We start from the raw sequence: 24,886 nt of genomic DNA on the forward strand, positions 1-24,886 counted from the left end.
TTCTTCTCACTGAAGTATATCCTTTAGTATTTCTTCAAGTGAGGATCTGTGATTGGAAACTCTTGACATTTGTCTTAAAATATCTTTACTTCACCCTTGCTCTTAGATGATAATTAGCTGGGTATAAAAGTTAGGTTGGCAATACTTTTGTCTGAGCACTTTGATGAAATTATTCAGTAATCTATTCATCTCTTCCTGCTGAAGAAAAGTCTATTTTTACCTATTTCTATCCTTTCAAAGATAACCTGTTTTGGTTTTTGTTGTTGTTGTTTTTTAGGATTTTGCTTTGTCTTTTGGTGTTCTGCAATTTCAGTATAATCGGCATAGATACAGATTATTTTTATTTATCTGGTTTGAGTCTCATTTAGTGTTTTTTTAATCTGAAGATTTTGTGTCTCTTACTACAAATTCTGGAAAGATCTCAACTGTTCTTCTCCTTAAATATATATTGCTTCCACAGATACCCTAAACTCTATCATTTCTCAGCTTCTGAAGATCATGACTCGTTTGCTTATCTTTTCTCTCTTCTGCATTTCCAGTCTCTCACCTATTTTATCAATTTCATCAACAAGTCAACTTGCCCTGGTGTTTCCCATCTTTTAAAAAAGTCCTCCCTTGACTCCACGTCTCCCCTGAGCTATCCTATATCTCTGCTGAATGTCATAGCCAGCCTTCCTGATAGAGGAGGTGCCAACATATTTCTCTACTTTCTTACCTTCTTCAGTTCAGTTGAGTCTTCTACCCTCAGCCATCCAAAGAGATTGCTCTTGCTAAGGTTGCTAATGACTTCCATGTATCTGTGTGAATATTTAAAAGTACTTATTTCATTGAACCTCTTAGCATTCAACATAATTGACTATTCATTCCCTAAAACATTCTTCACCTCTTGGCTTCTGGAACACTTCGTTGGTTTTCTCTAAATGTTTGAACGCTGAGTGCTTGGGGATGAGCTCTCTTTTGTTTTCTACTCCCTATCCTTAATATAGTCATGTGCTATATAACAATATTTAGGTCAATAGTGAACCACATATATCATGGTGAACCCATAAGATTATAATGGAGCTTCCCTATATAAGTGTACCATTTTTTATCCTTTATACTATATTTTTACTGTACCTTTTCTATGTTCAGATATGCTCAGGTACATAAATCCTTACTCTTATGTAATAGTTGCCTACAGTATTTAGTAAAGTGACATGCTGTAGAGGTCTGTAGCCTAGGAGCGATAGGCCATACCATATAGCTTAGATGTGTAGTAGGCTCTACCATCTAGGTTTGTGCAAGTACACCCTATGATGATCCCCCCCAGTGATGAAACCACCCAAGGATGCCTTTCTTAGAATGTATCTCTATCATTAAGTGATGCATGACTATACTTTTTATTCATTCACACAATTTTAAATATCATCCATTCATCAGAGATGGTGAAATGTATACCTCTGGTCTTCACTCCTCCTTTGAGCTCTCAAATTATGAGTTCCCGCTTGACACTAACACTTGGATATCATAGCAGCATTTAACCCTAACTCATCTAAAATGGAATTGTTCACTTTCTCCCCAGAAGAGTGTCTTTCCCATCTCAGCAAATGGTATCATCATTTACCTAGTTCCTAAGCTAGAATCTCAGAGTCATTCTTGACTCCTCTCTCCCTCAAAGACCCACACTTATTCTATTATCAGGTCCTGTAAATTCTGTCTTCAAAATATATCTCAAATTCATCCACTTTCCATCTCCACTGCCAGCATGCAGGTGTTAGACTCTATCATTATTCAACTAGACTACAACATAGTTTTCATATCTATTCCACTATTAACACCCTCCCATTCATTTTCAACACAATTGTCAGAATAATCTTTTTAAAAAATCTATGTGAAGTCTTCCAAGAACTTCCTACTGTACCTAGATTAAAACCAAATCCACACTCATGAATAAAGCTTTTAAGGCCCTGTGTCACTTTTCCTATCCTACCTTCAACTTCATCCCAATTCCTCTCCCCCCACCTTTTGGTGTTCTGGCCACCCTGGCCATCTAGTTCCTTCACCACACCAAGTTCTTTTGCTCCTGCAAGGCTTCCATATATTCCTTCTGCTGGGAATGATCTGTGTCCCTTTCTCTTTCCCTATGGAAGAGAACTGGCTCTTCTTTTCCATCTAGTCACCTTCCAAAAAAGGTTTTCCTGACCATTCTGGATAAGGTTGGACCCCGCTTGGTCTCTCTAGTAGCGGCCTCATCTTTTTTTCTTCTGTAGCCATTTTTATACTTTTTTTTCTGGAGTTGCATTTTACATATTATTTTATTATATTTAATTGATCTTCACAGCAGATTAACAATTGACTTTGCTGCCATAATTAAGAGCATTTCTAGTAAAATATTAAGAAATGTATGATTGCTGAATTTAGAAAATGTTCAACTTTAGATAGGATACTTTACTGAGGAACTCTTTTAGTACTGAGTTCAATCTCTGTAGGCTTCTAAGTGAATTACAACATTTGGCCCTGTGAGTCCTTCTGGGATGAATTATCTGCATTCCTGTTAAAAATGCTTTGTCATTTCTTAGGGTCATTCCCTAGACAAATGTTGAGAAATTTTTGGCATCATTTTCAAAGCAGGAACTATATAATAGGCAGTTTGCATGTGATAAACTGAAATACCAGAAAGACTACTATAACTTCGCTTTATTACAGTCGTAAGCTCTTTTTAATTTATTAACTAGCTTATCTTCTTTCTCTGTTTTTACTCATCTGTTTCCTTAGAAGAGATCCAGATCCATTTTGTTTGCCTCTTTACGTACACCCAATTACTAACATGTATGAATAAAGAACTCAAACTGAGACTCTTTTTTTCTTAGGTAGAACTCGGATGAACACCTTTCTAAATTGTGACCATACTCGTCATCCTGCTTTTTTGTTAAATAAAAGCAGTTTGTAAAACAGAAACATTGTCTACATTTCTTTTATTTATTAATAGAGGTTTATGACTTTGAAAGGCCTTCTATAATGTTTTATAATATTTTAACTTTGTAAAAATTCAGGACATTTTCGTGCACGTTTGTATGCCCCCAATAGACTGCCTATGGTCATTTTAGATTGACCATGGCCACATTTGCTTCTTAAAGCTCTTTCATGCCAGTATTTTTGCTTTGTTTTGTTTTTATTTTAAATCATAATTTAATACAGGAGGACCTATGCCTCAATAATCAGAGATAAGACCTTCCTTACTTTGTGATATTCAGAATATTTAACAACTGGCTGGGGGCATCAATCAATGAGACCAGCACTTTGGTCAAGCAGGAAAGATTTTCAGCTTACTTACCTGAAGGCCACACCAAGTCCTACTGAATATGGACACTATCTCTGGGGAAAGCAATTCCATAGGCCCTATTGGTTGCCTGCATGTTTAGCCAACTCCTTTACTTTTTAAAATGCCTTTTTTTGAAAGTAGCTCAAAGACTTGGAACCTTTTAATTATCCCATAATCATGTCTTATTTATACCTGCCTGGATACCGTAGAGATGGGAAAACTTCAGTCTAAAGGACACAGTAATTGAGTTTTGCCTTCCAGAACTTGCTGAGCTAAATGCAGGTTATAGCGACCAGCCTGGGCTATCTTGGGTTTGTCTACACAGTGCCTTGTTGTGGGTGGTCAGAGTCTTACTCCTTAGCTGATGGCATGGCCTGTAAACTGTTTCTCCACGCTCCTTTCTGACTCTGTCCTGGGCCATTAATGCCCATTGTGTATTGATGTGTATTGATGAAGGATTTTCGAAGATCAAAGCACATCTCTGTTTTCTCAGGATCTGTTTGCAACTGCCTTACTGGAAGGAGAAGCCCAGTGATCGCTCCTGCTGATCTTCATTGCCATATCTGAGGCTACCTGCCTTTAAATGACTCTGAATTTTCTGACATTTTGCTTCTTTTTGGATCACAGGTCCACACATTCCGAGGCCCACATTGGTGTGAATATTGTGCCAATTTCATGTGGGGACTCATCGCCCAAGGGGTCCGGTGCTCAGGTAGACACAGAACTTCCTTCTTTTCCAATTATATGAAATGCCACTGTGCTGAGCTGGAGGATGTCTCTCCAGAGCTGGGAAATGTGCTCAGATTAGCTCAAAAGTCTAGCTTTCTGCAGGGTTCAAGGCCTGTCTGTGCTTAATGGGAAAACTATTTCAAGTGTTTGCAGGAATGAAAAAGACTATCTCGTGTTTATGCAAGGGAAGAAAAACAGTACATTTCCTTAAACACCTACCTGCCTCTTACAATAGGCAGTAGTCCGTAAAAGGAAAAAAAAAATCAATTCCGATGGAACTGCATAGCTAGAAAAGCCATACTTTTTCCTACCCCATCTTACTACAAAAGGTAAGACATAAAAATAGTAATAGAGCTGGTTAATATTTACCACATACCAGGCACCAGTTAATCTCTATTTATCATGTCATTAGCCTCACCAACAGACCTTGGGAGAGATGCAATTATCCTTCATTTAAAAAAAAAAAAAGAAGAAGACGCAGGGGCTTATTTGCCCATGGCTGCGCAGTAAGGAATAGAATATTGTTTCAGTGGGAGCCGGATTCCAGAGCTCATGCTCAGTGTCTCTTTGTCATCAGATTATCAGTGAAACCATGCACCTTGATTTGATATCACATATTTTCAAAGTAGTTGGAAAGCCTGGGTAATTTTCCACCTGGAATTGGAGGTATACACCTGTTGCTAACAGCACACGTCTTATTAAGGTACATCTAAAACAATGATAAAGAGTTGCCAAATTAATGCGTAACTCGGTTTCCTAATTCATGTTGCCATGGTTTTTCTGGCAAACACCTGTGGCTGGGAGCAAGACCAGCCTCCTCTGATATTGATCAGGTTTCTACCAACACCATGACTGACTTCTTCCTTGCTAGGATATGATTTTTAAAAATCTTAGGAGCATTTAGAATACAATAAGGTAATGACACTAATTAAGGTGATCTTTCCCATTTTGGCTCACAGCATCCTGTAACCCTGAGTCCTCCTCTCTGCCTGGAAGGGGCTTCTAGCTTCTATTATGTAAATATACCAATCACCAGTGTTGATATCTGGATGGTTCAAGTAGTCCTACCTCCCCCATTGCAGGTGTACGTTTAAGGGGGTGGTCAACATAGCTCAGAAGCAGCTTCTCCGTAAATATTCAGAAACCCTGATTAACACCAAAGACTGACTTGCCAGGAGTCACAACGCATCTCCCAGCTCAGCCACTGAGCAAAGGGGTGGAATATCTGAATTACTCAGTGGTCATTAATTTGGCCTGTCCATATTGAACCTACCAAAAATATCCCTAATTGCTGGTATTATCCAATTTCAGCAAGAAATTGGTCCAAAGTCAATATTATGAGAACAAAACTCTGGGCTTCATATTAGCTGTGAACAGCAACTTTTCAACTTTCTCTGGGATAAAAGGGTTTTTGTGGGTTTTTTTCTGGTTTTGTTTTTTTAAAACAAGACATTTTCTGAGGCCATATTGTTAGTATTCTCCAATGGCTACTCTTTGGCCTTATATTTCCTCTTAGCAGCAGGGAGACTGAAAACTAATCATGAAAGCTTAGGAAGAACCATCATTGCCTCTCAGCTTTCCATATATTACATCCTTTAGAGTATTTTTAGAATGCACTGGACTTTATTTGTAGCATATGGACTTCTACTGCTTTGTAAAAACATGGAATATTTTTACATTTGTTATAGAACATCTTAATTTTAATAAAACATCAGTATTAAACTCTACATAAACACATTGTTCCTTTAGGTCTTAAATGAAAATGGATGATTCCTATTATATGTGGTACCCAGGGTGGCAATTCCAAAAGGTAGAAAGTTGAGTGGTATTTACAGGGGATAGGTGGATGGGGAGTTATATTGTTAAATGGGTATAGAGTTTCAGCTTTGGAAGATGAAAAAAGTTCTGGAAACCTACAGAGAACTCAAACAAATTTACAAGAAAAAAACAACGCCATCAAAAAATGGGCAAAGGATATGAACAGACACTTCTCAAAAGAAGACATTTATGCAGCCAACAGACACATGAGAAAATGCTCATCATCACTTGCCATCAGAGAAATGCAAATCAAAACCACAATGAGATACCATCTCACACCAGTTAGAATGGCAATCATTAAAAAGTCAGGAAACAACAGGTGCTGGAGAGGATGTGGAGAAACAGGAACACTTTTACACTGTTGGTGGGACTGTAAACTAGTTCAACCATTGTGGAAGACAGTGTGGCGATTCCTCAAGGATCTAGAACTAGAAATACCATTTGACCCAGCCATCCCATTACTGGGTATATACCCAAAGGATTATAAATCATGCTGCTATAAAGACACATGCACACGCATGTTTATTGTGGCACTATTCACAATAGTAAAGACATGGAACCAACCCAAATGTCCATCAATGATGGACTCGATTAAGAAAATGTGGCACATATACACCATGAAATACTATGCAGCCATAAAAAAGGATGACTTCGTGTCGTTTGTAGGGACATAGATGCAGCTAGAAACCATCATTCTCAGCAAACTATAGCAAGAACAGAAAACTAAACACTGCATGTTCTCACTTATAGGTGGGAATTGAACAATGAGAACACTTGAACACAGGAAGGGGAACATCACACACCGGGGTCTGTTGTGGGGTGGGGGGGAGAGGGGAGGGATAGCATTAGGAGATATACCTAATGTAAATGACAAGTTAATGGGTGCAGCACACCAGCATGGCACATGTATACATATGTAACAAACCTGCACATTGTGCACATGTACCCTAGAACTTAAAGTATAAAAAAAAAAAAAAAAAAGTTCTGGGGATGGCCAGTGGTAGTGGTTGCATAACAGCGTGAATGTACTTAATGCCAGCAAATCATACACTTAAAAATGGTTAAAATGATAAATTTATCAGAATTTAACAAAAAAAATTAAATGAAGTTTATAAGACATACTAAGAATTCCTAATGAAATCACTGAAGAATAGCTGGGCAGATATACTTACATTTTTTATCACCATATTTGCTATTTATTTTATTTGACCTAACACATATATAGTACTTAACTATATTTCAGACACTATACTAAACACTTCATTAACTTTTATTTGAGCCTCATGGCTAATGCCAGGGGGTAGGTGCTATTATGATCTTCTCTAAAAGAGGATTCAACAAGAAACCCAGCCAACTTTAGGGCAGTTAGCCAAAATTTACATTCATTAGATAGATGTATCAAAATATTATTGAAGTCACTTGAGCTTTGTTGAATTTCTCATGTTGATAAAGATGAATTCGAACTTTTTTTTTTTTTTTTTACTTTAGAAGGAGGGTAGATAGAGAACTCAAGCCAATAAAAATTACATGAAAATCACTTAGAAATTACCACTGATTTTACAAAAGTTTAGATCCTCTCAAGTTCTTAGTGTGCTTAAGTGCTATTTTATAAAGCAGATGACTACAATATTCCTTATCATGTGTGCACATGTGTTATTCTTTGGGCCTAGGAAAACAGTATTAGAAGACAGTTTGAGTAGACAGCACATCAGCTTTGAACAACTTCAGCATTGAATGTAGACTGTGCTTTTTTTTTTTTTTTTTTTTTTGGAGACAGAGTCTCCCTCTGTCGTCAGGCTGGAGTGCAGTGGCGCGCAATCTCAGTTTACTGCAACCTCTGCCTCCTGGGTTCAAGTGATTCTCCTGCCTCAGCCTCCTGAGTAGCTGGGATTACAGGGGTCCACCACTATGCCCAGTTAATTTTTGTATTTTTAGTAGAGACAGGGTTTCACCATGTTGGCTGGTCTCAAACTCCTTGCCTCAGGCAATCTGCCCACCTGCCTCAGCCTCCCAAAGTGCTGGGATTACAGGCATGAGCCACTGTGCCCAGCCAACTGTGCCTTTTTATCGTCAGAGAAATTCCATCAGTGGATATCAACTGCTAACAGGCTTTTCATGTGTTCATTGAACTTTAAAAGCACCTTTTTCAGCTTTGGGGTTTCATATGAACTTTATAAATAATCATCACATTACATTACATGGCATTGGTATAAACTCTCAAGTACTCCTACTGGTGTATATAGTTAGGCATTATTTCTACTCACAGGTGTCAAAATAAGGCACATAGAAAGGAAAGTGGCCTACCCAAACTGCCCAAGGAGAAAGGAATTGGAAACAATGGGGCAACCTTTCAGGAAAGGGGAAGAGGATACCAATGGTCATGGACTCCTCAAAGCAAAGATTAGGGAGTCCTGCAGAAAGAGTAACTCTGCCTCTCACACAAGCAGCATCAAGAGCTTAAAGGAAACAGCCTGGAACAAACCCTAGGTGCCCTTTATAAGCCAGGATTGTCTGGGAATCCAAACCCATAAATCCTACTTGTGGACCCAAAGGGTTCCAGCCTGAAACAGGAAAACAGATACAAAAAAACCTGATCAATTACCTAAGCTGTCTCAGATGTTCTGTTCTCAAGGTCCAGCGACAGAGAGGGCTTAATGAGAAAAATGGAATCATATACGGGTTTAGTGATTAGAAATGATACTCGTATTTATCCTGTAGACAGTATCACCTAGAAATGGGATAGATGTTCCAGAGAAATATGTCAGACCCTTGGGTGGTGATATTTTTATTTTTGGCAAGATATAATTTGGGTTGTGCTTTGACAAAAGGGCTGGGCTAAGGTAATGTGGCTTTTTTGTTTACAGACTGTGGATTGAACGTACACAAACAGTGTTCCAAGCACGTTCCCAATGACTGCCAACCTGATCTCAAGAGGATCAAGAAAGTATACTGTTGTGACCTCACAACACTTGTGAAGGCTCACAACACTCAGAGACCCATGGTGGTGGACATATGCATTCGGGAAATTGAAGCAAGAGGTTTGGAAAATACTTCCTATTATAGTAGCACAGTGATTTTATTTTTATTGTTTGTTTTTACTGTTGTCAAGGAAACAGAATTGCTCTACTACTCGTTGGGAAAATGACCTAGGCATGTGTGCGCGCACACACACTCATTCTCTCTCACAGATAGACTCAATCCAACCAGCTATATCAATTTCCATCGTATATATAAGCCATGCATATATGCATTCAAAAAATGTTTACTGAACATTTATTACATGCTGGGCATTGAGGTAATAAAGGTCACCATTCTCACCGTCAAGAAATTCATACTTCAGCTGTGTGCAGTGGCTCACGCCTGTAATCCCAGCAGAAGCTGAGGCCAGACAATCACTTGAGCCCAGGAGTTCAAGACCAGCATGGGCAACATAGTGAGACCCCATCTCTACAAGTTTTTTTTTTTTTTTAATTAGCCAGGTGTGGTGGTACACACCTGTAGTTCCAGCTACTGGGGAGGCTGAGGCATGGAAGAAATTCATACTTTACAGTGGGCAATCAGGGGAGCAAATAAACAAACATTGTGGATGGCTGTGTTCAAGGTACCATGGAGTCACAAAGGAAAATATTTTAATCCTATTTAAGGACAATGCGAAAAGGTTATGGCAGAGGTGAGGCTTGAATTGGATCTTTGAAAAAAAAGGTGCTTCTATTAAATAAGAAATTGTTGAGCTACACATACATCTCCTACCATATAAAAATGTGCTCCTAAATATTCATTGTTTATTTCAAAGAGGAGAGTTCAAAGATTTAAAAGATCTGTTCAATGAAAAATAAACAAGATAGAAACATTTTTAAAAAATGTTCTTTTTATTTATTTATTTTGTTTTTTATTATACTTTAAGTTCTAGGGTACATATGTAACAAACCTGCACGTTGTGCACAAAAAAATGTTCTTTATGTTGTATATGAGTCACTTTTCCTTTATTTGTGCTTTCTTTGGCCACTGTTCAGTATCAAAATGTTCACTGACATTGCTGGATATAATTTGGGTGATTTGGCCGTGTATAGAGCCTTTTTGTAAGGTTTAAACCACTTTTGCCATGTATCATATTCTGTTATACTTGGTATCCATTATTGTGTCCTAACTGGCTTAATATATTTTATACATATATATTCATTGGTCAACTACCCCATTTTTTCCAAAGCACAACTAAAAAGGATGTCATAGCTTATTATTCCAACCCTTTTAGAGAGAGGAAATTATTCCCTTTTCTGTGGAGAGGGAAAACCATAGCTATCCTGTTCCTTGAGAACTTGCTAATTTAATCCCAGAGTGTAAGAAATGCCTTCTATCTTTTCACCACTGTGGCTGACAGAGCTTAATGAGTGCTTTGGGATCTGGTGAACATATTAATCCAGTGGCTAAACTGGGTAAGAGGAAAGGAGGGATTCCCTGCCTCTGGATGAGTGGTTGGGACAAGTGGCCCTGGGCCCTGCGGTTTGAGGTCAGATTATCAGCCTCTCCAGAGCCTGCAATCAGGGCTTTTCTGAAGAAGCTGGGGTCCTCCCATTGTGATCCTTAGCAGAGACAACTGATAATTGAGGCAACATTACTGACATGTCTAACATTTAAGAATAGGGGGCACTGCACTAATTTTGCCTCGTTCAAGAGCGAGATAAGAGTAGCACAAATTAGGAATTGATGCCCAAAGAGTCACAGCACAGCGATTAGAGCCCCAGGTATTAGGGGCCTAAGCATGCAAGCAGAACCAGAGAATGGGCTGGGAGAAATTTGTGACACTCACATACCCAGCTGTGGAGCCACCACTGCCAACATTTTTCCCTGTCTTCCATTCGTAAAAAATTCCTTATTGTTCTCCAAATGTTCTTTTATGTTCATTTGTCTCTCCATGATGTGGTAGAGTGAAAAGATCAAGGACTTGAAGTTAAATTCTCAGCCCTGTCTCTTACTGGCTGTAGCACAACCTTGGGCAAGTTACTTACTGTATTTGTATATGTGTTTCTTCATCTATAATATGAATAGAATCAACTGTACCTCATAAGGTGGTTGGCGAGGATTAAAGTGACTTGATACATAAATGGACCTAGTACAGTGTCCAGTCTACCAAACTCAATCTGTGTTAATTTTACGTTTTCTTGGAATGACCCACACCCATACCTCCACCTCCAAATCTGTCTAACTATATTAGCCTGTACATCTCAATGCTGTCACAGAGACCCTAAATAACAGTGCCTTTGACAAGATAGAAATCTATTTCTCTCCCCAGTAATAGTCCAGGTACCCAGGAGCAGTCCAGGAATAGTCTGTTCCCCCATGGCAGAAACCCAGGCACTGCAGCTTGTTGCTCTGTCCTGCTTGAGTACTATCCTGCATGCACAATCGCAGTTGGCCACCACCATCTCATCTGCATTTCACTCAATAGGAAGCGGAAAAGAGCATCCTCAGTTCCTTTAAGGCCACAGAAGCCATAAATGTCACCTCTGCTCCCACATGGGCCAGAGTTTAATGGACACTGCAATGGATATTGTTCTAAAAATCAAAGGTTCCGTTACAACAGAAGAATGGGAGAACAAATATTGGAAGGATAGCTGGCAGCTTCGGCTACTCTGGCAAACTCTAACCATCCTTTATCATTTCCTTCAAAGATTAGCTTCTTTAAAAAGCATCTCAATGTAATACAGGGTGACACTTTGCTCAGTGAAGCATGGGCTAAAATCAGGAAAATTACCCCCATTTAATTATACTCTAAACCATACAACTTGGCGTATTGTTTAAAGCATAGATTTTTTTTTTTTTTACTTTAAGTTATGGGATACATGTGCAGAATGTGCAGGTTTGTTACATAGGTATACATGTGCCATGGTGATTTGCTGCACCCATCAACCCATCATCTAAGTGTTAGGTCCTGTATGCATTAGGTATTTGTCCTAATGCTCTCCTTCCCCTTGACCCCCACCCTCCAACAGGCCCCAGTGTGTGATGTTCCCCTCCCTGTGTCCACGTGTTCTCAGTGTTCAACTCCCACTTATGAGTGAGAACAAAAGCATGGATTTTTCTGTGTTCCTTGAAAACCTGGATTTCTTTGAAAGGGACTCAGTGAATCTTATGGCTGAATGTTTGTTTCTCCTACCCCACCAAATTTACATGTTGAAGCCCTAATCACCAGTGTGATTGTCTTTGGAGATGGAGGTCTCCAAAGAAGTAATTAAGGCTAAATGAGGTCCTAAGGGAGGGACCCTAAACAGTATGACCAATGTCCTTATGCGAAGAGACACCAAAGAGCAAGCTCTCTCTCTCACTCTCCATGCACATATACCAAGGAAAGGACGTGTGAGAGAAGGTGGCCATCTATGAGCCAGAGAGCGAGCCTCACCAGAGGCCAGAACTTTGATTAATCCATCAACAGGCAGAGTTCAATGTTCACTGCTAGGGGCTCCCATAATCCAGTGGGTCTGTGCCTCTGTGGCAGTGCATGTTCCAACTGGAATGAGATGTGCTCATATGCACCAACATCTTAGAACAGGATGACCCACAGGTTTCATCTTGTGTGACAACTACAGTTGATCAGTAGTGGTCACCTGAGCAATTGGAACTGAGATGAATTCTGAGGCTAAATAGGGCTCAGTGGGAAAAAGGGCGGAGATCAACTAAGAGCATCTGTCATGGTCACAGAAGGGATGAGGGGAAGTATTCATGATTTACACCATGTATTTGTTGTCTCTGATGCATACCTAATGAAGACCCTTATATGCGGCAGATAATACATACTCCATAAATGTTTTCCAGATGAAAAAACAAGAGCATATGTGAGTTATCAAGGGTTTAGCAGAATATGTGGCAGCAGCAGCAGAAGCTATTTGTTTGCTTATTTTTACTGTAGCTATAGTTTGATAGCAGCTAGTTTGTGCCATACAAAGTCTGAAATCTGGTCCTTTATCCCTGCTCATACTTTTGGGAACTGACTTGTTTTTAGGACATATCTTAACAAATCAATAAGCTCCAGGAACAGAAACCAAGTCTTTTTTTCTTAGCCTAAATTTGCAGTAATTCAATTTCCAGAAGCAATAACTAAAACTTTATTTTCCTGCATCTGTTTGTATAATCAGTTGTCTAAAAGCATAACAAGTAATCATTTTTAATTAAACAGTTAACATAGTCTTATTTACAAGTAAACATGAAAGGCTGTAATAGTCTAATTTTTCCCAATAAAATCAGAGTGATACATATTAGATATCCACATACATACACATGTGTATCTAGTACAGTGCTACATACAATATAGCACATGGATTAAGATGATGCTAGGTACCCCACTTACCCTGCTGTGATTATTACACATTTTATGCCTGTATCAAGATACCTCATATACCCCATAAATATATACACCTACTATATACCCACAAAAATTAATAAAAGAAAGATGATGCTAGGAAGAAAGTCAGGTTGCTTCCTACAATGATGAAATTCGTGTCCAGCAAGCTCATGAACAAAGGAAAGGAAGTAAGGGAACGGTCCATGAGAATCTTAAATATCAGTTCTCTTTGCAAAGCGGAGAAGGATGAAGACCGGATTTACACTGAGATCTCCACTGCTACATGAGCAAATGAGAACAGACTTGCCTGGAAATTGAGACAGACAAGTCCAAGTTCTGATGCAACTGTGTGTGATAAATAAGATCGCTGTCTATGTTTGCTCATTTCCTGATAGCATGTAGTATAGATGTGAAATTAGAGTCTTTTTTTTTTAGACGTTTCAAGAAGCTAAAGTCTCTCTGTCTCTCTCAGGATTAAAATCGGAAGGCCTTTACAGAGTCTCTGGGTTCACTGAACACATTGAAGATGTCAAAATGGCATTTGACAGAGGTAAGCTTGTACTTTCTTGAATGCCATCTGACATCCTAACACCCTTCTCGTTTGGAACTAGATTTTAATCATAGTAGAAATGGGGTTTCAGAACTACTAAGAGTTGTTCTTCAAGAAACGGAGAAATAATGGCTTACAAATCTCATGTTTCTGCCTCACTGGGCAAAGTGTTTCCTTCGCAGCCATTGACAAGTGATCACTATCAACGGGCAGACAATCCATATGGCATTGGAGTACCCGTCTGCATCCCCTGTCTCAGGATCCCATTCTTCTCCTTCTCTCAAAGCTCCAAAGAAGGGATCATAAGGATGGGAGGGCACCCCCAGCACTAATGTAGGGGAAGGCAGTGGACGTGTAGGAGGGAACTGCTTTTGTTCTTTATAACTGTGGTGTATATTCTCTAGAACATACTATCTCTTAAGTCAGATATCATGGCCATCCTGGGGATCCTGTTAAAAATACGGGTCACTGGGACCCAACTTGAAGGCTCATTCAGAAAGCTGGATAAGCCCAAGAATCTGTATTTCTAATAAGCAATCCAAGTAATTCTGGTACAGCCAGTCAAGACATGGAACCCCTACTGGATAGAGCCTCTACTTTGTAGTGTAGTATATGAAATCAATGAGGTTGCCCTCCCTCTCTCTTTAGACTTCTCTCCAGTTCCTTCTCCCTACTGTACTGTACACTCCAGCAATCCTGAAATATACCCTATTTGCTGCCATGAAGAAGTGCCTCAGCTCACATTGTCCTGTCTATCTGAAATGTATTCATCTCTCTGCCTAGCAAACACCTATAATCAGGGGTCAGCTCAAGCCTTTCCTCCTTGAGGAAGCCTCGCTGACTGCCCCAAGCTAACCTCAGAGCTCAACTTCCTTTTCCCACACGCCCCCCACATTCCCCACACTTCTTCAGCATAGCAATCTTCCCATTTCCTTGTCATTGTTGAGTTGCATATCTGACTGTCAATCTAACTGGAACTGTTGGTTGGCAGAGAGTATCTCTTTTCCTTGGTTCATCAGGGCTTAATGGTGCTTGGCACATGACAGCTTCTCAATAACTCTTTGCTAAATATGTAAATAATGAAATAAACATGGCACATCTTCTATGCTTTTACTGTTTTCTATACATCAGCAGCTTTTTTTTATCTTCAGAACCAAATTTGCTGAGGCATTTATTCTTTTAATTCTTTAAGTAAAAGATATTAAGAATTCCTATATGATTAAAACATTTTTATCCAAAAAATGTCAGGCTATGACAGATTGGACTGGTATTTCCTAATGGTAAAACTAAAAGTCAAAAAATGTCTTGAGAATTATTGTTAGAAATGGTAAGAAATATAGGCCGGGCATGGTGGCTGATGCCTAGAATCCCAGCACTTTGGGAGTTGGAAACGGAGCAGGTCAAAACTTCTGTGCTGATCCTTTGTACTGCCTACAAAGAAATAATTCCGGACCAACAATAAATACCAGATACATTAGTATAATATATTTAAAGTGCTGAAGTGAAATAACTGTCAAAATAGGCCGGGCACAGTGGCTCACACCTGTAATCCCAGCACTTTGGGAGGCCGAGACGGGTGGATCACTTGAGGCAGGAGTTTGAGACCAGCCTGGCCAACGTAGCGAAACACCCCCCTCTACTAAAAATACAAAAATTAGCCAGGCGTGGTGGCACGTGCCTGTAATCCTAGCTACTCAGGAGGCTGAGGCATGAGAATTGCTTGAACCCAGGAGGCAGAGGTTGCAGTGAACCAAGATTGCACCACTGCACTCCAGCCTGGGCTACAGAGTGAGACTCTGTCTCACAAAAAAAAAAAAAGAAAAAAGAATGATAAGAAATACAACATCACATACCCATGAGGAAAGGGTAAAGTTTCCCAGATTAAATTCCTAGGGGATCAGGGAGGAAGGATAAAGTTAAAAAAACAAATAAACAAACCCCTTCAGTGAACCTGAAAGAAACAATAAGAACTGAAACTATTCAACAATCATTTTGTGAATGTGACTTCCAAATCCAAGTCTAAAAAACACTGATGGAGATGTATTAGAGCTTCTTGATGTTCTCTTGTTTCAGATTAGATTGTCATTTTATTATGAACCTTTGTGTCTATAATACAAATTATTGTGCTAAATTTCTATTTAGCAAATTACCAGGGGCGGGGACCCAAAGCACTGTTTGAAGTTTGTTTTATCACCCGTTTGCCTGCACAAACCCTCAGAGCCTACCTCCCTCTCACCAGACTCCCTTCTGTTGCCTCCTACACTTCAGTGTTACTAGAAGCTAAAAGAGTTAGCTGAGACTTGTCAGGGAGCATTCACCATTGGATTTTTTTTTTCTTCTTTCTGTACATGCCTTGGTGAAATAAGGTCCTAATTAGGACTTGGATCACTGATTGTTTTTCAGATGGTGAAAAGGCCGATATATCTGCCAATGTCTATCCAGACATAAACATCATCACTGGAGCCCTTAAACTGTATTTCAGAGACTTACCCATCCCTGTCATCACATATGATACCTACTCCAAATTTATAGATGCAGCAAGTAAGTACTTCAAATTAATTTTTTATTTTTAAGAAATTTTTAAGTACAATGCTTTTGACCTTCAGAAAATTAAAACTCAGAACTGTTTAAATTATTGCATTTGTACCTGTCTTGTCAAGTGAGGGCACAACGGTAAATAGATGACCAGGCATAGTTCAACAGCTGACTTGAACCAGTTCTAAGAACTCTGTGGACTGACGTATGTGTCAGGCAGTTCTGTCCACATCGTTCCTTGTATGCTGGGAACCAACACAGTCAGGCCCATTCCGTGTTGAAAGCATGAATATTTCTGTCGCAGAAAAAAAAAATCTTCAGTGAGGACTGACTAGATCATGGGGATCCAATCTTTTGTCTTCCCTGGGCCACACTGGAAGAAGAAAATATACTAACATTAATGATAGCTTTAATGATAATTTTAAATAATTTTTAAATAAATTAGTTTAAAATCTAATAATGTTTTAAGGTTTACAAATTTGTGCTGGGCAGACCGGGCGCGGTGGCTCAAGCCTGTAATCCCAGCACTTTGGGAGGCCGAGACGGGTGGATCACGAGGTCAGGAGATCGAGACCATCCTGGCTAACGCTGTGAAACCCCGTCTCTACTAAAAAATACAGAAAACTAGCCGGGCGACGTGGCGGGCGCCTGTAGTCCCAGCTACTCGGGAGGCTGAGGCAGGAGAATGGCGTAAACTCGGGAGGCAGAGCTTGCAGTGAGCTGAGATCCGGCCACTGCACTCCAGCCTGGGCGATAGAGCGAGACTCCGTCTCAAAAAAAAAAAAAAAAAAAAAAAAAAAAAATTTGTGCTGGGCCATATTCAAAGCTTTCCTGGGCATGTGCGGCCCACAGGCTGTGGGCTGGACAAGCTTGGTCTAGATTAACTACTTTTATCTGTTAGGCAGAATTTCATTCCTAAGCAGTTAAAGTCACAACCAAGTTTTGTCTATTGATGCTGTTCAAAATGAACAGAAGGCCAGAGTATACTGTGTCAAGCAGTATACTAGAACGTCTCACCAGTGCCTTCTAGTTTAATTCCCTCATTTATCCCATGTGGCAAATCTTATAATCCCATTTTACAGAGAAGAAAAGCAAGGCTTGGAGAGCTGAGCTCATGCGTCCAGGAATGGGACATCAGGATTTGCCTTCCATCAGCCCAGGGTTGCTCATTCAGTGTTTGGCACTTGGGCCCACTGCTGTAGGAGAGAGAAGAGAGTGAAAAGAGGGCAGGTCTGGAGGAAGGGACTACACTTTGCCCAGGAAGAGGCAAAAGTGACCAAAGGGAGATTCAGATGCTGAGACACATGACATAGAAGTCAAGCTCACTTTGAGGAAGTTTTTTGCTTGTTGTTGTTGTTGTTGTTATAAAAAATTAAAAAAAAAAACCTTTAAAGGTTGAAAAGTTTAGGTATGCTGTTAAATATAGTAATGAGATGCCTGATGGGGAGACACAAAGGCAGTGTGAGATGGGATCAGTGTGAGACGCACTTTTCAGATGAGCTGAGGCCCTGACCCCGGTAAGACTATTCCCTCCTTCCGGGGCCCTAGTGGTCCTGGCAAAGAGGGTTCTAGCATCCTCTACTCCAGGAGGAATAGCAGGAGGGTTTTCTTTGAGTAGCTGCCAGTACCTATCAGAGACCCAAAAGCCAGAAGCATGTACTCTTCCTCCCATTGTTAATATGTCCAGTCTCCACTTCCTAACCTGGGCTGTGCACCAGGGTTAAGCATGCCAGCACTACAGTGAGAAGTGCCATGAGTGCAGGCTGAGTTGGGTGGCTCATTGCCAATGTCCTTGCCTTGTAAAATATATTAGGTTGTAGAAGTCTCCCAGAGAAAGACTCATTAGACCACTTCAAGGGAATAGTACTGTATGTGGTGCAGTTTAAATCAAAACTTGTGGGAGTGATATTTCTAGCAAATCTACTGTTCAGAAGAAAGCAAAGCACAGTCTGCACAGATGCTCCCTGACTGTATGCATTCTGCTGGCTTACGGATTCATGGAGGGCAAGGACAGTGTCCAGCCTCTGGCCACCCAGAGGACATTCAATAAGCATGTGGTGCTCAGCCTCAAACTCTTTCCTGAATGACACAGGACACCAACAAATTGATTAAGTGAAACAGTGCTTGGATTGCATCAATTTAATAGAAACCTGCCCCCATTTCTGGCTAAAACAAAAACTTCTTGTTACTTCTCTAAAAACTTGAATGCCACCCTCTGAACTAATACCCATCATGCATGAACTTCACAGAAATCTCCAATGCAGATGAGAGGCTGGAAGCCGTCCACGAAGTGCTGATGCTGCTGCCTCCTGCCCACTATGAAACCCTCCGGTACCTAATGATCCACCTCAAAAAGTAAGCTCATGCCTCGTGCACAAAGCCTGCTCTGCCCCTAGAACAATTAATGCATAAGGAAAAGTGGAGAGCATTCCTCCCCAGCCCCCTGAGGGGACCGAGCCTCCAGCCCCAGCCATAACTGCTGGAGCTTCACTGTGCCAGGAGCCACACCAGGCACTTTCAGTGTATCATGCCTATGAAAGGGGCACCGTTGCGGTGGCTCATGCCTGTAAATCCCAGCACTTTGGGAGGCCGAGGTGGGCGGATCACGAGGTCAGGAGATCGAGACCATCCTGGCTAACACGGTGAAACCCTGTCTCTGCTAAAAATACAAACACTTAGCCGGGCGCTGTGGCGGGCGCCTGTAGTCCCAGCTACCCAGGAGGCTGAGGCAGGAGAATGGCGTGAACCCAGGAGGCAGAGCTGGCAGTGAGCTGAGATCGTGCCACTGCACTCCAGCCTGGGTGACAGAGCAAGACTCCGTCTCAAAAAAAAAAAAAAAAAAAAACACTTGCTGGGGCGGGGGGGCACCATTAGAGGCCTCGTGTCACTTGTGAGATTGCTGACACTTGGGGAGGTTACATAGCTGATTTGAAGAGGTGTAGCCAGGATCCCAGGCAGGCTGATGCACAGCCTTTACCTACTCTGCCTCTGCATCTTCATCTGATACAAGCCCTGTACTCTGTGTCCTGTTCGTCCCCCTGTTGCTTGCCCCTTTCCAGGCTCCTGAGCCTGCCTGCCTCCTGGGAGAGCACATTTCCAGCCTGATCTCTTATTTTTCTGGATGTGTGAGTTCTATATCATTAAGTAACAAACTTCTCCCAAAACTTAGTGGCTTAAAACAGTAAACATTTATTATCTCATAGTTTCCAAGGGTCAGGAATCCTGGTGTGAATCAGCTGGCTGCCTCCAGTTCAAGGTCTGTAATGAGGCTGCAGTCTTATCTGAAGGCTTGATGTGCCTGTAATCCCAGCTACTCAGGAGGCTGAGACAGGAGAATTGCTTGAACCCAGGAGACAAAGGCTACAGTGAGCAAAGATTGCACCACTGCACTCCATCCTGGGCAACAGAATGAGACTCTGTCTCAAGAAAAAAAAAAATTCACTCCTGAAGGCTTGATGGTGGTAGCATCCATCTCCAAGCCCACTCACATGGTTGTTGGCAGGATTCAGTTCCTTAAAGGCTGTTGGACTGAAGGCTTCACTCCCTCACCAACTGTTTGCTCGAGTCAACTCTCAGTTTCTTGCCATGTGCATTTCTCCATAGGCAGTTTAAATTAAAACTTGTGGGAGTGATATTTCTAGCAAATCTACTAGAAGCCAACTGGCTTCTCTCAGAACAAGAAAGCAAGAACACCCAATATGAAAGACAGTCTTTTTGTAACCTAATCTCAGAAGTGACATCCTATTGCTTTTGCCATGTTTTATCTGTTAGAAGCAAATGAAGTCCAGCCCATACTTTAGGGGAAGGGATGCAGGGTGTGAATTCCAGGAGGCATATCACTGAGGTCCATCTCAGAGAGTACCTGCCACACACAGAACTGTCTGTGTGAGTGTGTGGGAGACAGAGATGGAGACATCTGGATGTTTATGGGACACTAGAACCTCTGGTGATGCTATTCTCCCTAAACCTTGTCTCTCTGTCTCTCTCTCACTGCACATGTGTAATGAGGTTGATGAATTGGTGTTATAACATTGTGCACATATACACAGGGCACATCTGTGTACCTCTGTGTTTTTGAAAGACATTTGGCAGCAGCCCATTCTTTGACAAAATGAACCAAAAATTGTCTACATTGCGCAGTTCACAGATCTACTTAGTGAAAAGCAGCAAACTGAGGACTGTATAAACAGTAGGTATTGAGGTTTTATTTTTCTACCTTTTAAGACATACAATATTGTTGCTCAGATTCAGTGACAGGTGATGGTAACATTTAGCTCAGAATATTCCCATTTTGATTAATTTACTGAATTTAGGAGTACAAGTAATTTTTAGATTATTAACTATGGGTGTCACATCTGGCTTTCAATCAGCTGTAAAATATTTATTGTGATCAATATCCAGTTACAATTTGGAAGGCAAACTACCACTACCAGAAAAAATGCTGACACCTTTCAGCTGAACCTTAAACGCCAATAATACTGTATCTTTATCATAGTGGGTTTGCTAGCCATCTTGTTTGGTCAGGCATAGTGCCTGACTTAAGAGGAAGCTGTGAGCACTTTGATGGTGAGAAATGTCCTCTTTCCAACCTTCCTCTTAGCTTTGTGGCATGTACATGACACAAACTGGGTTGACCTTAAAATAATACTCAATGGCTAATCCTAATGAGTTATAAGGAAATAGAAAGGGATGGCTTTCTATGCACAACCTAAACACATTTTAATTATATTTTGCTCTTTTTTGGATAACGCGGTCCCTTTTACATCTATTAGGAACATTCTGAAACTTAAATTTGTGAAAACGTAACTCTGGGAGATTGTAATTTTATTCCATGAGGAAGATATTAAACCAACTTTGCAGTTTGAATTTTATTCTTAAAGGCTCTGCAGTTCTTATCTGGATGTCAAAATGATGATTTTTAATTTCATCTGCCGTAGACCTCATCCTGTGGGAACTAGAAATAATGTCCAACTGCCTTCCAGTTTGGCCACATTCCAGCCATTCCCCAGCCCCAAGATAACAGCCTGGTTCTTCCTACATTCATGACAGCCCTTTCTACATATAACCTTTCTCCTCTGGCACCAGTCCTCCCAGCAGACAGGGATCCTGCCCTTCCCTTCCCACTCTCCAGCATACAGACCAGCAGGAAGCCACAAGAGAGGAAAAAGAAGCCTTCCGTATGAGGCCTCTGAAAGGACCATGGGCCAGCCTCAGAATCTGCTGCCCCTACAAACCAGTATTCCTTAAATGATAGTTCCATATTTACTTAATAAAGAGGACTAATTTTCTAATTTAAAGAATTGTGTTCCTGCCAGATTCACATATATAATTCATTTCCACTGGCGAAGGCAATGTCAACAATTTAAAACAAAAAATCGGTAAATTACCCTTCAAAAATACCTTTCTGGCCGGGCGCGGTGGCTCAAGCCTGTAATCCCAGCACTTTGGGAGGCCGAGACGGGCGGATCACGAGGTCAGGAGATCGAGACCATCCTGGCTAATACGCTGAAACCCCGTCTCTACTAAAAAATACAAAAAAATTAGCCGGGCATGGTGGCGGGCGCCTGTAGTCCCAGCTGCTCGGGAGGCTGAGGCAGGAGAATGGCGTGAACCTGGGAGGCGGAGCTTGCAGTGAGCCGAGATCCGGCCACTGCACTCCAGCCTGGGCGACAGAGCAAGACTCCGTCTCAAAAAAAAAAAAAAAAAAAAACCTTTCTGCTATTCTGATTCCCAATTTTTTCTTGCAATTTCCTGAACCAGAGATGTTCTTGGCACTTACATACATAATCAATACATAAAATCAATCCTCAAGTCTCCATAATGTCTCTGTTCTGTATGTTTTGCAGGGTTACTATGAATGAAAAAGACAATTTCATGAATGCAGAAAATCTGGGGATCGTGTTTGGGCCCACTCTGATGAGGCCCCCTGAGGACAGCACCCTTACCACCCTGCATGATATGCGGTACCAAAAGCTGATTGTGCAGATTTTAATAGAAAACGAAGACGTTTTATTCTAATCCATCAGGGAAATGAGTTGAATGGCCTCAGCCCCATCCAAGTTGACAAAGCTAAAGGAATAAAAACTTTTCTTACCACTTGATTTGTTTTCCAAACAAGTGCTAGAATTTGCTGGACCGCAGAGGATCGCTGAGTGGGGTACTGTGTCTCATAGACATGCGCCACCTCCACGTGAGAACAAGGGTGAAGGTGAGGGAAGCCCCCTCGCCTTGGGTCTTTTGCTGTGCCTCCTATGTATGTCTGGTTTGCTGGAAGAGTGATTAATACATCTTTAATTTATTAAAAACAATGTAGACCTTTAAATTTCAGTCTTATTGGTAATAAAAGGGAACTTAATTCATAAAGGTACTTGATACAGTTATACATTTTCCACTTACAAAAAGAAGACAGTTCTGTTCAATGTTAAATGAAACCTATATCATAAAACATATTTTAGCCACAAGAATGTTATTTTTAGCAAATAGAACTCAATGCAGTGCATTGGTTATTACCCTGTGTACCTTGTCCCTCATTTTGCTGTGACACCCTGAAAAAGCTGACCACGAATGCAGTATTATCTCAACATACCTCTGTCCTCCTCAGTGCTTTTCAATGAAATTTCACCGGCCCCTTGTGTTCTTGCTTTTGAAGTTTTTGCTCTTAAGCACTGGCATTCTTCTATTGTATGGCATATATTTATAGCAATTGTAGGATGGTCTGAAATGTCCACAAATTTTCTTTTCATACAAATTTTGTGAATTCCCAAGGTATGCTTTGGAATTGGTCATAGTCTTTTCGTATCATGAGGGGGTATCCCAGAAGATACAGAATGCGGTCATTTTACCTGAAATTATTTGAGAACACTGGATGTATCTGGTCTGTGTAAAAAGTTAGCACTTTCCCTCTTTTCTTCCCGGCCAAGCCCTCTGAATTCATCTGTTAATATCAAATTGTATTTTTGCCACATTTCTGTATTGGTGAAAAGCGAATCTGCAGAATAATTGTCAATGTTTTTCATTTTTGTTCTAGAAACCTATTTTTTAAAGTGAGAATAAGGTTGGTTTTTACCAAATATTTGTTCCTCCTTGACAAAAGTAGCTCTGTGTGGATCATTTGATTTTATTACTATAGTTCCATTCTCTTGGTTATATTTATCTTAGCATGAGCCTTTCACACCAAGATTTCTATATTTTGTAACATAGGTGAAATATTTAAAACATCAAAAACTGTAAATCTAGATTTTTAAAAAATCCAACTACAATGTCTTTTCCTTTGATTGAGATGATTTGTGTAAACTCACCAATCTTGCTTTGGAGTGAGCAGAAGAGAATGACTGTGTTACGTGGAGCATCACCGTGTGACTGTTGACCTGAACAGTCCCAAGGGCTATGCAGATGGACTCCATTGGCACACGGAGGTCAGAATGGTTTGACCTCTTCCCTGCTATTATCCCTCCTCCCAACTGTACAGCTTTGTTTGTTGTAGTTTATGTACTTCTTGATACTGTCAAAAAATTATCTGGAAATGGTTTTATTTTGTGAAGTGAACAATACTTTGTAATTTATGATAGTGTAAATGGAAGGCAAAGCATCACATGTATTAAATTCTGTCTATTATTCTGGAGTATGTGCAAGAAAGTGGTTTGGAGGGGTGGGGTGGTGGATCGTCAAAAAATTGTTTCCAGATAGTTGTTGGCAACAGATTTTCAGTCATCACTGAAACACAATGAGAAAACAGCATCCCGTTGAGTCCCCACTCCTTCTGCAAGCTTCCTTCTAGAGAGCCTGCTTCAAGATTAAGGCTCTGAGGCTCCACATTCACTTTCTGTAAGCCCCACTGCATGGATGCATCATCCTACAGAGGTGAACCATTTAGGGCAAATCACCCTAGGCCACCTGGAGGGTAGCAGAATAAGAATTTTAAAGTCAGAAAGCCCTGAGCTTGATCCCAGATCTGTCCATTTAGTACTACCTGCATATAACCGTGGGTAATTTGTGGCTCTGAAAAACTGAGGATGATATTCTGATTGTGACATCTTATGAAATTTATGTTCTAGGGTAATTAGTAATAGTTATTTCTCATTATTACCATTTTAGAAGGGGAAAGGATATAACATGGAAGCAGGGATGGAAGAAGCATAAGCAAAGGATTTGTCACAGGTTCAATCCAAGTCCAAATAGCACTAAAGGATATAACAGGGCTCCGTAATGGGTAATGAAGTTCACTTGACTCCTTTTCTCAAATGTGATTTCAACACTTGATCCCCTCTTCCTTTAGTCTGAAGCCAGCTCACCCACACCTGTCTTCCCCACCATCTGGCAGCCTGACATGGCTCCCCTTACCAGGCTTGAAATTCCTGCTATTGGAATAACTCTGGTAGACCATCACGAAGGCAGCACTGTTTCCAGAAACCCACTGTTAAATTGTCAACAATTAAGTTGTGGGAAGTGGGACAGGAGCAGTGTTGGTGGGAGAATGCAGTGGTAAGGATGGGAGGAGACCCCTTTTTCTTTCTTCCATTGCCGTAAATGGGCATTCCCGATGACCTGATCTCCACAGCTTGGAGGGGCTGCTGCAGATGTCAAGGATAACAGCCTAGAAGGGAAGAGAGAGGAAGAG

General features: G+C 40.7%; 1 protein-coding gene and 1 long non-coding RNA gene across 3 annotated transcripts in view; one reads left to right on the forward strand and one right to left on the reverse strand.

The window, feature by feature from the left end:
* Window positions 1-23,890, forward strand: part of CHN2 (chimerin 2) — a 328,566-nt gene extending 304,676 nt beyond the window's left edge. For both annotated transcript variants that reach the window (XM_010371360.2, XM_030932394.1), the window contains exons 8-13: window positions 3,929-4,013; window positions 8,713-8,886; window positions 13,657-13,734; window positions 16,138-16,275; window positions 18,519-18,624; window positions 22,116-23,890. In XM_010371360.2, the coding sequence (XP_010369662.1) occupies window positions 3,929-4,013; window positions 8,713-8,886; window positions 13,657-13,734; window positions 16,138-16,275; window positions 18,519-18,624; window positions 22,116-22,287 (753 nt within the window). In that variant the 3' untranslated portion in view covers window positions 22,288-23,890. The remainder of the gene's footprint in view (window positions 1-3,928; window positions 4,014-8,712; window positions 8,887-13,656; window positions 13,735-16,137; window positions 16,276-18,518; window positions 18,625-22,115) is intronic.
* On the reverse strand, window positions 16,361-24,445 carry LOC104668610. Its single transcript, XR_004057949.1, has 4 exons — window positions 24,356-24,445; window positions 22,856-23,111; window positions 22,364-22,536; window positions 16,361-16,642 (listed from the first exon to the last, which is right to left on the reverse strand). It is a non-coding gene; the product is annotated as an uncharacterized LOC104668610 (long non-coding RNA).
* Window positions 24,446-24,886: the final 441 nt, after the last annotated feature.

Source organism: Rhinopithecus roxellana, chromosome 6 (assembly GCF_007565055.1).
Source record: "Rhinopithecus roxellana isolate Shanxi Qingling chromosome 6, ASM756505v1, whole genome shotgun sequence".
Classification (NCBI taxonomy): domain Eukaryota; kingdom Metazoa; phylum Chordata; class Mammalia; order Primates; family Cercopithecidae; genus Rhinopithecus; species Rhinopithecus roxellana.